The sequence below is a fragment of the Drosophila subobscura genome, chromosome O, assembly GCF_008121235.1.
Source record: "Drosophila subobscura isolate 14011-0131.10 chromosome O, UCBerk_Dsub_1.0, whole genome shotgun sequence".
In the NCBI taxonomy this organism is placed as follows: domain Eukaryota; kingdom Metazoa; phylum Arthropoda; class Insecta; order Diptera; family Drosophilidae; genus Drosophila; species Drosophila subobscura.
Genome location: NC_048533.1, coordinates 21,395,837 through 21,408,208, shown reverse-complemented (window position 1 = coordinate 21,408,208; position 12,372 = coordinate 21,395,837). Strand labels below are relative to the sequence as shown.

Genomic DNA, 12,372 nt, shown 5'->3' with positions numbered 1-12,372 from the left:
GCCAGCCAGCCAGCCAGCCAGCGATGCAAGTGGCGCCTCACGTTCAACAGACGTCGTCGCAGTCGCAGCCTGGCTACCGCATTTGGTCCGGTCCGAGATGCACGTATATATTTCCATATAAGAGCATGCACTAATAGGTGAATGGGTGACCGTGTTTGGGGGTTCCAAAGTCAAAGCAGCACTCCCTTGTGGAATGTCGTGAAGGATGAGCTTCCAAAAATCTGATTACGTAGTCCCCAAGCAGCGATCTGCCATCGATCAGTGAGCCGGTTGTGGCTGCTCTGCTCGATTTTTGACTCATTTGGCTAAAATTAACAATTTCTAACCATATTGAGAAGGTCGTTTGCTGTCAGCCCCATTTGCTTCGCTCATTCACTTGTCTTCGTTCCACTCGTCGCAGTGCATTTGTGTCTGCCTTTCGTTTTTGCATTTGATCAGGCGGATCGCCTCGTTGCGGGGGGAACGGCACCACCCAATGAGAATCCAAAAGGCATTGCCAAAAGCAATCCACAGATATGCCAAATATTTACCAGAATTATTTGTTCCTCTTTGGGTTTTGGGTGTGCTTATGAATCATGTATTTTTGATCGGACTTGGTACACCCATCCCATATTCATATGATATGCATGTCGTGTGTGGCTGTTGTTTTTGACAAGGGGCAGTGTCAGGTCGCTTGAGGGATTGGTGCAAAGGTCAATCGTTCTATTTAATGCAAAAACAAATTTGGGAATTTGTATAACAAAGATATACATAGTTGTTGGTCGTCTAACTTCAAGGGTATACTATACCAGTCGGGGGTTCTATAATTCTTTATTAATTGGAATTTTATCAAATATTTCTTTGAAAACCTAATGAATCATAACCAAAATTCGTTAAAACTTTGAAATTGATAAGCTCTTTCAAAGGCTCTACTCAGACAATGCATACTTTGCGGCTCACAGCTTAAACTTAAAATGCACGGGCAAAAATAAAACTCTTAATAATTAATATACAAAAAATAATACTTCAAAATACTGAATATCCCACGAAATATAAAGCGTTCACGTTCTCACACTGAACTTGAATTTGTTGTTGTCAACAAAACCTGTTTCTATGCATGCACGAACATTTTTCACAGAGTGTATGCCATGCCGCGCTGAATAACAGAGAGCGAACAGAAATAAAGAGAGGAGAGAGAGTGATCAGAAGAGCGGCAAACATTTTTCGCCCCAGAGAGAGCGGTAAACAAACGTGAAAAGCTAAAAAGCAAAACGAAAACAAAATACAAAAGCAAGAGAGCGAAGTGGAGAGCAAAGCAAAGTGTGAGCAGAAGCAGCAGCAGCAGCGGAACAACAGCAACAACAAAACCGGCTATCAAAATGTACAACGGAGAGATAGAGAGACGCGAAAATGCCGGTGCGCGAGAAACTCCAACGGCGATCGTCGCGTCAAAAGCATTTTCGACGCGCAACAGTAACGACGCTGACGACGGTCCCGTCCCAGTCCCAGTTAACGCGAAATATACAAACGGTCAGACGGCGGCGACACAGGCGACCATATTCCTCAGCCACAGCAAAAATAGCCATCTCCACAATAGAAAAAACCCGCCAAATTTCCAGCCAAACGCGTGTGTCAACGGCAACGGCAGCAGCAACACACATACAGAGCAGAACGCATCGCAATTTGTGCCAAATTTTAGCAATTTAAATTTTTACGCCCAACAGCCAACGACAGCGCAGACCAACAACAACAACTACGACGTTTGCCATCAACAGGTGTGTGTGCGTGTGTTCCCCATTCTCGCCTGTAAAGGGTGGCGTGTGTGTGTGTCCTTAGGTCCGGTGTGTGATATTTTTTCTGTCATACCCCTCTCCACTTACAGTGAAACAAAAAAATTTACATACAAGTGGAAAGTTATATTTCAAAAAAGATCTTCCGTATATAAAATATTGATCAAGAAGTGAAACTACAATTAATAGTTAAAAAGAAACTTTAAGAATCATTGAGTGGCTTAACTTTTTCAATTCACTGTCCGTTACAGATGACGTGTGTGTGTGCGTGTTATCTCTTCTCCAGCATTCCAACGGGTGTTTGTGTGCATGTGGGCTTACTACAATTTGTAAACCTTCAAGAGAGGAGAGAGAGTATTGAAGATTTGGTCATTTATCGTTTAATTGCTGCACTCCACATTGCGTTTTGTCGCTCCGAGGCCTTTTGCAATTAATGAAAATGTTAATGAACTTCACACGCTGCGCACTCGGCCTGAGCGATCGCCGTCGCCGTCGCCACTCCAATTTCCTTTATATTCTATTCCGCTTCTTTGGCCAAGAAAGCAGACAGAGAAGGGGCCTGGCGGGGGGTGGGGTGAGCTGTCTGCCAGTCGCTCTCTATTTCTGTTAGTTTTTTGTCCAAAAGTTTCTTCTGTGTGGCACGTGAACTGGGTTCGCTCTCCTTGCTCTTCTTTTGTGCTCGTTCTTCGTGGGCATTCTTCTCTGCACTCTACACCCTTTTCGGAGGTTGTTTCGAAACTTTTGGATTGCTGGTTAGCAAAGAAGGGCGTTCAAGATACCTGAGAACTTGTTTCTCCGTTTGCCCGCAGATACGAAATTTTAGTGTTTCTGAAATCTAAAATTCTAAAATATTATGGGGAGTAAGAGAACCCCGATTAAAAAATACTCGTAGACAGGGAGACCCCCCACCAAAATACCACTGAGGATAAAACGAAATATGGATGTTCTCAGAAATATAATTAGCACTTTTATTATTGCAGTTATGGCATATAAAAACATTAAGAGTAATTATCCCCGTTCCTTGTATAGTGTATAAATTAGTCGACTCTGCCACCAAAATGTTATTCTGATTCCCCTCTTCTTCGTCTGCCAGTTGGGGCGGGACATGTGTGGAAAGTGGACAGACAGACAGACAGTCCACTCGACTGTCGACTGTCGACTGAGATAGGAGTTGTTCTGCTTGGCATCCGTAACCTGAAACTGGAACAAGTCTGGCTCCGAGCCCACTGGCCACACCTCTTTCGACTCGCTGCGGTATTTGGCTCCAGGAGTGGAGTTGACGGTTTTAATGGAGATCGCTTTTGCATAACTGTCAAGTGATTTTCCAAGTATCAACTCCACCAAAATCCCACGCACACACCACACGAAACCCACACCCATTCATAGGAGTACTACCCGGTACTAACTTGATACATATCTGACCAATCGCTAACCCACAGCCAAACGACTATTACCAGCAGCAGCAGCAGGCGAGTCAGCAGCAGGCGGATCAGTACGAGGAGAACTTCGACGAAGACATGGAGGCCGAACGTGATCTTGCCGAGGATGCGCAGTGGAAGAAGATCCAACAGAACACCTTCACACGCTGGGCCAACGAACACCTGAAGACCATCGATCGGTCGATAAACAATCTGGAAACGGATCTGTCCGATGGCCTGCGGCTGATTGCCCTCCTCGAGGTGCTGTCCCAGAAGCGTTTGCCCAAATATAACAAACGTCCAACATTCCGCAGCCAGAAACTGGAGAACGTATCGGTGGCCCTGAAATTCCTGCAGGATGAGGGCATCAAAATCGTTAACATTGGTAAGTAGTCAAATTTTATTCGCCCATATCTGTTTTTTTTTTGTATCTGTTCCCAGAATTCTCGGATTATCTTTTAGCGTAGAAACGATGGGTGGGGTCTAAACAATTTGAGTTATGCTTGGGGATCTCTAATAGTTTTTTTTTTAACCACAACAACCCCTGTGGTCATGAATGAGTCAACTAACTGTATAAATTAATTATAGAAATTGCAATTCTTTCCATTGAAAATTGCATAGTTTGCCATTTCAAAGTGGATATCTGAAGATCCAACCAAAGATGCGACTCGCCAACGCCACAAGAGTGGAGTGGGAGACATTTGCTGCGGCTGCAGCATTCCACACACTGTTTCAGTGTGGATGCGATTCTTTTTGTATTATTTTGTTGATTCGCTTCCAGACTACAAAACACACACAAAATGATGTCATTGCCGCTGTTATTCAAAGCGCCAGGCTTCAATGCGATTTTACTTTCATTTGTTGTACGATTGTCCGATTCATATGCATAATTCAAGATTGTGTGTTAGCAATGGGCTATTAGCAGTACCCCTGTATGCGACAGTATGACAGAGATAAACCCGATTTGAGAGGGTGTTTGATTCCATATCTCGTTGAGACACTGAAGAAAGCTGGATATCGAGTGGGGCACGTAATTGCTCTAAACTGCTGCCACATACTGAACATAATACCCTTAATTTCGATATACTTTAGGTATCCATACCTTAAAGTAGCAACCGGTATCTTTATTTCCCTTGTGTTTTATTGTATTTCACACTTTCGGCTATAAATTCGATATGCAACACAGTCAAATACTCGCCTGTACGTGTCTACTTTTCCACAAGAGAGCACCAACGAAGCGTGGACAAATGGGAAGGTTAATTTCATTAGAAACGAACGTATACGCCGTAGAGCTATCATATTCATAGACCAAGCGCCATTGCCAAATCACGAGCGTGGCAGAATCCGAATCCCCACTCTCAATGCCAGAAACCTGCTGCAACTGTTAATTTGTATTGATTAAGAGAGAACTACAATGACATCTAGCAGATGTGGCATGTGATATGAGCGCTTTATGAGTCAGTGTGCCTTAGTCGGTCATTTCATTCAGCAGATGAATGATTCTCTCGGGTATTACATTTCCAAGCGCACATTGTAATGGTGACCCCGTGACGCTATTGATAAGACTTTCCACCCATTTTTGTTTGTCCCATCTTCGAGAATATGCCGCCCCGCGTACAGCCCTACACTCCGTTATTTAATTACCAGGCAGACATTCAGTAGGTGCTTACTACTACTATATACAAGATAAGCGCTTGAAATACATACAAACATATGTATGTACACATACTTGTATAATTTCTGAAAAAAACGCGTTTGTCAATAATTGACAGCTAGGTAAATAATGTTTACAGAAATGTTTACATACTCTTTTTCTTTTCTTCTTTACCCTTTTTTATCAACAAAATGAAATGTGGGGTTCGCCTTGGAGACAATTTTCGAAGCGACTCTCCCACCTTAGCATTTCTGCCAGCCCAATCGCATTGGAGTTATTTTTAAAGCTAATCAGCATTGCTGGGGCACTTTCGCTTCGATATTTGCTCTACTTACCGATAAGGCCTTCCCATATCAAACTGACCAAAAAAAAATTCGTTGACGTCTGTCGCGAAATTTGAGGATTTAAATTCGCGAAATTCAAGTGCTCCCACTTTTTGCAAGGTTTTGGATGAATCACTCAATAATTTAGGTTTGTGACTAAATTTGTGCTTAATTGCTTATATACCCAGGAATTTTAACCGTAAATGGGGTTTGTCATCAAGTCAAACGATTGCCAAATTTTTGCCTTTACCCAAAAAACAGATAATGATTGAGTTATTTTGGCGATAATCGTTGCAAAACAGAAATGAAATATTTTAAGTAAATAGATTTAATTAATTTAACGAGGCGACTGCCGCACCTCTTCCTGTTGTTGTGTTTTCCCGTTGGAACAGTGAAAGCTGCCAAAAGAGAAATTCGAAATTCTCTGCAGAGGAAAAGCCAAACTTTTGCGACATTCCTGCTTTTTGGGTTTCCACTGTATCTCTCAATCTCCATCCACAGCCACAATTCATTTCTACGCGAGTATTTCCTTCTTAGTTTCTTTTCTTTTTCTCGTGCTTTTGTGCTGTCAATTGAATTAGCGCGAAATTTTGTGGCTCCACGCAGCTGCTGGGGCTCTGGCTGTGGCTGGCACAAGAGCTAAGCTTCCAGTTCCAGCTCCAGGGTTTGTAGATTTCCATCGTACGTGTATCGGCTTTGCCAAATGTTTGCGCTAAAACATCTACAAAAACAATAATAAAGCAATCGGGCAGCAGCAGCAGCCAGGCAATAAAAAAGTCTAAAAAAACATGCAAATAAAAGTAAAAAACAAAAAATTAAAATTAAAAGTACGAAACAGAGAGAAGAACAAATACATAATATCCCAAACGTACGTGAGCGGTGTTGGAGTAGAGATAAAGTCGCTCAGAGCGAACTTCCCATGACATCATACACTCCACACATCTGGGGGGACTGAGAATAGGGACTGGAACGAAGTTGGATTGTTGCCAGCGAAGAAAACTTCAAAGTCAGGCTCAATTTGTCACAGGCAATTGATTGTTATTGATGACGCCATCATATTCATAGCAAAATCAACACCCAAACATCATCAATATTACAGATTTTCCTAGGGATGAGTCAAGCGGCATATAAATATGTTTACAATTTCATTTAATGGAAGGCCCCCACCCTTCTTTATGAACCATTTGATCCACATTCGGATTCTTTCGATTGCTTGTTAATTATTTGTTCAAATAAATTGTACTTAAAAATTTAAAAACTAATTAAGAAATAAGTGTGCATAGAGAGAATAGCCCGAAAACATTCTTATCGCACACATTCTTAGTAGAACGTTCTTTGAAAAAGGCAAAAGCAAACTTGGAATGTTGATAAATTCGTTAGTTGTTTTTTTTTCCACTCATAAACAAGCTTCCGTTCTGCTCAACATATTTTGAGCGTATCTTTGGACACTTGTTTGCTAAAGCCACACTCTCACGTCAGATGAATCATAGAAGACTCTGAATATCAGCCTGAATTTCCGTTGAATTTTTGCTGAATTGCTCAGAAATGCCTTGTATTGATCACCTGCGCTGGCTGGCTGGCTGTCATGCAGTCAGCACGTACTCATCCGGTGTTCATAAGTCATTTGCAACAAGCCGTGACATGACGCCATTGAATAGGAGTTTGAACACGTCACCGATGTGGCCTAACCCTTGGATTCTGATGCACTCAATGGAAGTATAAATATAAATAGAAATGATGAAGTGATGGATGGCAATGGCAAATCATATTGTGATTAGATTAAGTATATAAAAGCATTTTTATTGCTTGAACCGCTGGAATCTCTCGCTCTCTCGCAGTCTATGGAATGCCTTCGGTCATTTATTCAAATTAGCAAGAGAGATCCAGAGAGATCGCGAGAGAGACAGACACCCGGTTCAATTAACCCCAAAACAAGTGACAAAATTACAGAGTCAGGGACAGCGACAGAGACGGCGACAGACACACAAATGTGGGGCAAGAAAACAAAGCGCCGCAGCCAGCAACAACCCACATCGAAAAGATCGCCCAAAAACGGAGCTTGAAGCGGCTTAAAGTGTCAAGAGGGAGTAGACATGCATTTGGTTTGGCCAGGGCAGGCTCCAACTTTCTAAGCATTTGGAGTAGGAGTTGGAGTTGAAGTTGAAGCCTGCCACATGCCCTGCCTGACTCTAATTTAATTAGCCACGCAACAGTTAGACGATGACTTCCAGTCTGGATGCGAGTGGAAACTGGTTTTTCCGTTGGGAAAATCTCAACAGACGTTGCACTCCGTCTCTGGTTGTGGCTCCAACTCTGTCTCTGGCTCTGGTATGCGCGTGCCGCTCTAAGAACGTGTCTGGCGACTGTGACCCAGACCAAAGCCGGTTGAATGCAAGCAAAGCTGGTGGCAGAGTCGGGTCTGTGGCCTCCAGAATCTGAGAAGTTGCAGCCTCAGCAGCAGTGGCTGTGACTTCGCCCCTCTGGAGTCTTGTTTATCTGAATGTTAAATACTTTTCCACTGCAGTCTGCAGCACTTAACATCATAATAATTCTTGGGGGCAATCTGCAGAGCATATAAATCATGTCAAGTCATCATTTGGCATGGCATGGCATGGCATGGCCAAGAAGAAGCCGATTGGAAACTGTGCAGTGGAAACAGTGTAGCTCCGATGTCCGGAGACGGACATGGGCGGGGTGGACATATCCGATTGCCATGGAACAGTCATGGGCTTGGACAATGACAGCAAAATGATGATGGATTGTGGCCTCCAATTGTTGAGAGGATGCTCCGATTCATTTCTCTCCATTTTTTTCAACAATAATTGCGGATTCTTGCAGCTATCTAAAAAGTAACTCTGTACCCATGGATAGATGGCGCATAATCTTTATAAGCTCTAGATGATATCATTTAAACAAGATCTTATCGTGCTATGATAGAGATTAATTCGCTTCCAAGAACTGTGTTTGTTCTCATGATCAATTCTGGAGTTTGGCGTCTGCATATATGTTTAATAGATTTGATGGATATAATGGAAACCCCAGCAGATTCTTCAGACAGACATTTTCTTCACACTTATGCATGTGTGTGCATGGCTCTGGAGTGGAGTTGAAGTGTCTGCATTCTTTATCACAGTTATGGCATCTTCTGCTACCTCTTCCACACGGATGGACATTAGCATATTTCTTAATAATTTACAGCCCATTTTCATGTTCGCGCTGTCGTGCCAAATACAAACTTTGGGGTTGACAAGCAGTTTGGGTATCCATGGAGCCACAACATCCAGAGTTGGAGACTCTCCCCGCGGTGTGTCTTGGAGATTGGCATGCCAACCGACTCCGAGTGCTGCCTAATTAGCCAAATCATTTCTAGCTATTTATTTATTTATCCATCTTCCATCTAACCATTTTGTTTTTTTTTTGTGCCGTTTTAATTGTTGCTTTCTTTCGACTCGCCAAATGGCATTGGCAGAGGAGCAAAGCAGATTGGAAATTGGCTGGAATTTTGTTGGATTGGAATGGAATGGAGTTGTTGCACTCGCCGTCGGTCATTTCAATGCGCTGCTTGCCATTCCATGTAATTTTTCATAAATATGTCAACAGGCTGAGCATACAGATTGGCAGGCAGTCAGCCAGGGAGGCAGGCAGCTAATTTGTCATTTGTTCAAGGCATTTTGTTTGCGCTTAAAAGCGTATTTGAAACCTGGTCAAACATAGAGATGGCCATGCCTGCCTGACAATTTGATGGCTTTTAGGGGCCAAGACAGGCCAGCAACCATTCAAGCAACCAATCCAGCCGGTTTCCCATGTCCAGGCTGGCAACAAAGACAAGTTGCAAATTTAGCTACAAAAAAAAGTTGTTATTGCTTTTGCGGGTGTCCGTTCAAGTCAAGGAGAGAGGGTGGGGAGCGAGGCGGCGGCAAAGGCGACTATCAGCAAACGTTTAACGGCTCGTTGAACAGACCCAAAAAAAATGGAAAAGAAAACTGAAAGATAAAAGTAGATAAAAATGTTCTGCTGGTAGCAAAATAAATCTAAGAAATTGTACATACAAATGTGTGATTACGTGTAGTTCCGACTATTTTATACTCTACAATTGGGAGAGAGTAAGAAATAATTCAAGGAACGTTATTTTCACTCATTTTACTTAGAATTTGGGAGCAGTAACAAGAACAACAGACAAAAAAAAACAAAGCTTATCAGATACTCATCGATTAGATCAGCAATGAGTCTCGTTGTCTTCTCCGGAATTCTCTGTATTTAGGGTACCGGAAAAGCTCTACTTCTATGCACAATGTGTTTCATCTAATGCGTCACTTAAGTACTTGCATTTGTCGTCACTTCTGTCCCTGTTACCATTACAATTGCTGCATGGCATGCACCGTGCTTTTTGTGTTAGCAACTTTCCCCCTATATGTATGTTGGACATGGCATTCCATTCGATTCGATACGCTGCCATGGTTCAGTGCGTGGCAAATGCATTCGCGAGCATAACCCCAAAGAGGGTCCGAGTGCGGACTAATCTGATGATAGGCAATTATGCCGATCTGCTTGGGGATGCGATGCCTTTCACTTTGCGGTGTTACGGCAATAAAAAACGAGTCCATTCTTAGGTTGGGTGTAGGTTCAATAAACCCATATCAAAACTTGCGCTCCGTTCGACTATTTTGAATTGTTTTGCATGACAAAAGAAGTCCGAGCTGCGAGCCGAGACGCTTTTTGGCCAAGAGAGTGTGTGACCTTAAACTTGGCCAGACAGAAACCGGCCAGGCAAGTTGCGTGTGGCAAACAGCCCTGAACTTGACCGGCAAAGGAGGCGGCAGAGGATGAGTTGTATGAGGTGGCTGAGGAGGGGGCAAAGTGGCTGTAACAGTTAGCGGACATCTTTGTACATAATTGGCAGCTTGTCGACCCCAGGCCGGGCCGAATGAATGGCAACAGGTTTGCAACAGGCAGCCGAACGGCCAACCAGAACGGTAGGCAGTAAAGTGTTGGCATTGACAGATGCCTGCAGCAATTGCAGTGGCAGCCACAGAGATTGTTAAGGCAATTAATAGATACATTAGGCTTACGACGGCTTTTGAGCACTCTTAACGGTTGCCGTTCTTCCCGTTTAGTCTGCCAATTCAATTCGATTTAACTTTAACCCACTCCACATTGTTTTTGCTTGCAGACTCCTCGGACATTGTGGACTGTAAGCTGAAACTGATACTGGGCCTGATATGGACGCTCATTCTGCACTACTCGATATCGATGCCCATGTGGGATGGCGAGGATGAGAAGCAGCTGAATGGCTCTGGGCCAACGCCCAAGCAGCGGTAAGTGGAGATCCTCATCCTGTGACTCTATTCGATACTTAATCTTGCTCTCTCGTGTGTGTTGCAGCCTGCTGAACTGGATACATGCCAAGATACCCGATTTGCCCATCAACAACTTCACCAATGACTGGACCACTGGCAAGGCGGTGGGCGCTTTAGTTGATGCCTGCGCCCCAGGCCTGTGTCCCGACTGGGAGATGTGGGATTCGAAGGATGCGGTGCAGAATGCCTCCGAGGCCATGGGTCTGGCCGATGATTGGCTGAATGTGCGCCAACTGATCAAGCCCGAGGAGCTGGTCAATCCCAATGTCGATGAGCAGTCCATGATGACGTACTTGTCGCAGTATCCCAACTCCAAGCTAAAGACCGGAGCACCATTGAGGCCCAAGACGAATCCCAACAGGTGAGTGCGGGCATGTCTCCAAGTCTCTAAGATATACGAGAATATCTGTCTCTAGTTGTAAAACTCTTTCTATCTCTCTCTCTCTCAATTGTAATGAAGTTGTATTTCCCTTTCGGCTAATGCATTATTTCCGACTCTAATCTCGAATCTCGTATACTCTTTTCTCTGTCTTTCTCTCTCTCTCTTTATCTCTCTCTCTTATCTTTCTTTATCTTTTTGAGCAACCTTTTAATGTATTTTGGATATTGTTCTTGTTCTCCCTACCCTTTCTCTCTCTCTCTATATATATATTTGTGTATATATCTACTACTACTCGTACCTTGTATTTTTTATTAAATGCCTCAAACAAAATGCAAAACTCAGCATTCCTCCGCCGCGGTAAGTTTTCGGCATGCCCTCTTCTGTTCTGTTCTCCTCTCTCTCTCTCTCTCTCTTCTCGTTCCGTTTTGGCCTTACACGTTTGGCCCCCAACGGTCTTTCGTTCGTTCCGTTTTTGGTTTTTCTTTTGCAGGCTTCCTTTTTTTTAATTTTTGCTTTCGATGATTTTTGAGTTTGATTTAAATGTTCTGCTGGCAGTTTGTCTTCTTTTCGGTTACTTTTGTAGCCGGCTTTGAGCCAAACATCGCTCTATGTAGCCCTGAGCGCTATGCGTATCTAATGGATACTTCAACGCTGGCTGACAGGCTACGGCTACCCGCTGCCTATTGCTGCTTTCCTGTTTGTTCTTGTTCTCGCTGGCTCGCTGGCTTTTGTTCGCTTCAATTAGCGCTTACTAAACGCATATTTCGTGGCCAAAGCGGATATAATTTCAGATTGGATTTGCTGCTCTGTTAAGCTACGTTGATCTGTGATACAAGTGAAACCGCCAGAAGCGGCCATCACATGTTCTGGTTAACGATTAAAAATCTGTAAAATTTTACAAATTATGCTATAATCAGCAGGTTCTTAAAATGCGTATTAATCATGTGTTGCCACATGTAATATATTTTACGCTTCTCGTTCCTTTTTATTTTTTAACTTTCAAATTTCTCTTCTTCCGATTGACACACATATCATGCGGAACTATCGGAATATTTGAATACCAATCGAAATCGTGTAGGTTGCATGTAGATGTATTATACGATACGACATCTACATGTCTTGCACAATGTAAATCATATATTCGACGCTTTTAGTACCACAAATGACCGCTGTGATCAGTGCTGGCGCTTTCACATACAAACGAAAATCAAAAATACACTTAAAGCGGTTTTTTGCGCCAATTTGCTGCTGTTGTTGCTAAAAAAACGAAAAACTATTATGTTTTTGTATCCGCTGTGTATTTAGCTTGTTGTAAACATAAACTTGCGTCTGCCATTGTCATAATAAAGCTAATTAGAGCCGCCGCCGCATGTAAAAACCTCTGCTCTGGGTCGACTGCGAGAATTTAATGTTTTCTCCATTTTGTATTATAATTTTCTGCATAAAGCTTAACGTTTACATTCTCATGC

The 12,372-nt window shown here is 43.0% G+C and overlaps 1 protein-coding gene and 1 long non-coding RNA gene across 8 annotated transcripts in view; one reads left to right on the top strand and one right to left on the bottom strand.

Moving 5' to 3' along the window:
* Positions 1-12,372, top strand: part of LOC117896556 (filamin-A) — a 30,967-nt gene that overhangs the window by 495 nt on the left and 18,100 nt on the right. For 2 of the 7 annotated variants that reach the window (XM_034804946.1, XM_034804949.1), the window contains exons 2-4: positions 3,209-3,572; positions 10,335-10,479; positions 10,547-10,882. In XM_034804946.1, the coding sequence (XP_034660837.1) occupies positions 3,209-3,572; positions 10,335-10,479; positions 10,547-10,882 (845 nt within the window). Of the gene's footprint in view, positions 1-1,348; positions 1,755-3,208; positions 3,573-10,334; positions 10,480-10,546; positions 10,883-11,245; positions 11,261-12,372 lie in introns of those variants that run through there. The other 5 variants (XM_034804942.1, XM_034804947.1, XM_034804945.1 and 2 more) reach the window with 5 other exon arrangements.
* LOC117896565 lies at positions 5,477-6,367 on the bottom strand. Its single transcript, XR_004649034.1, has 2 exons — positions 6,037-6,367; positions 5,477-5,942 (listed from the first exon to the last, which is right to left on the bottom strand). It is a non-coding gene; the product is annotated as an uncharacterized LOC117896565 (long non-coding RNA).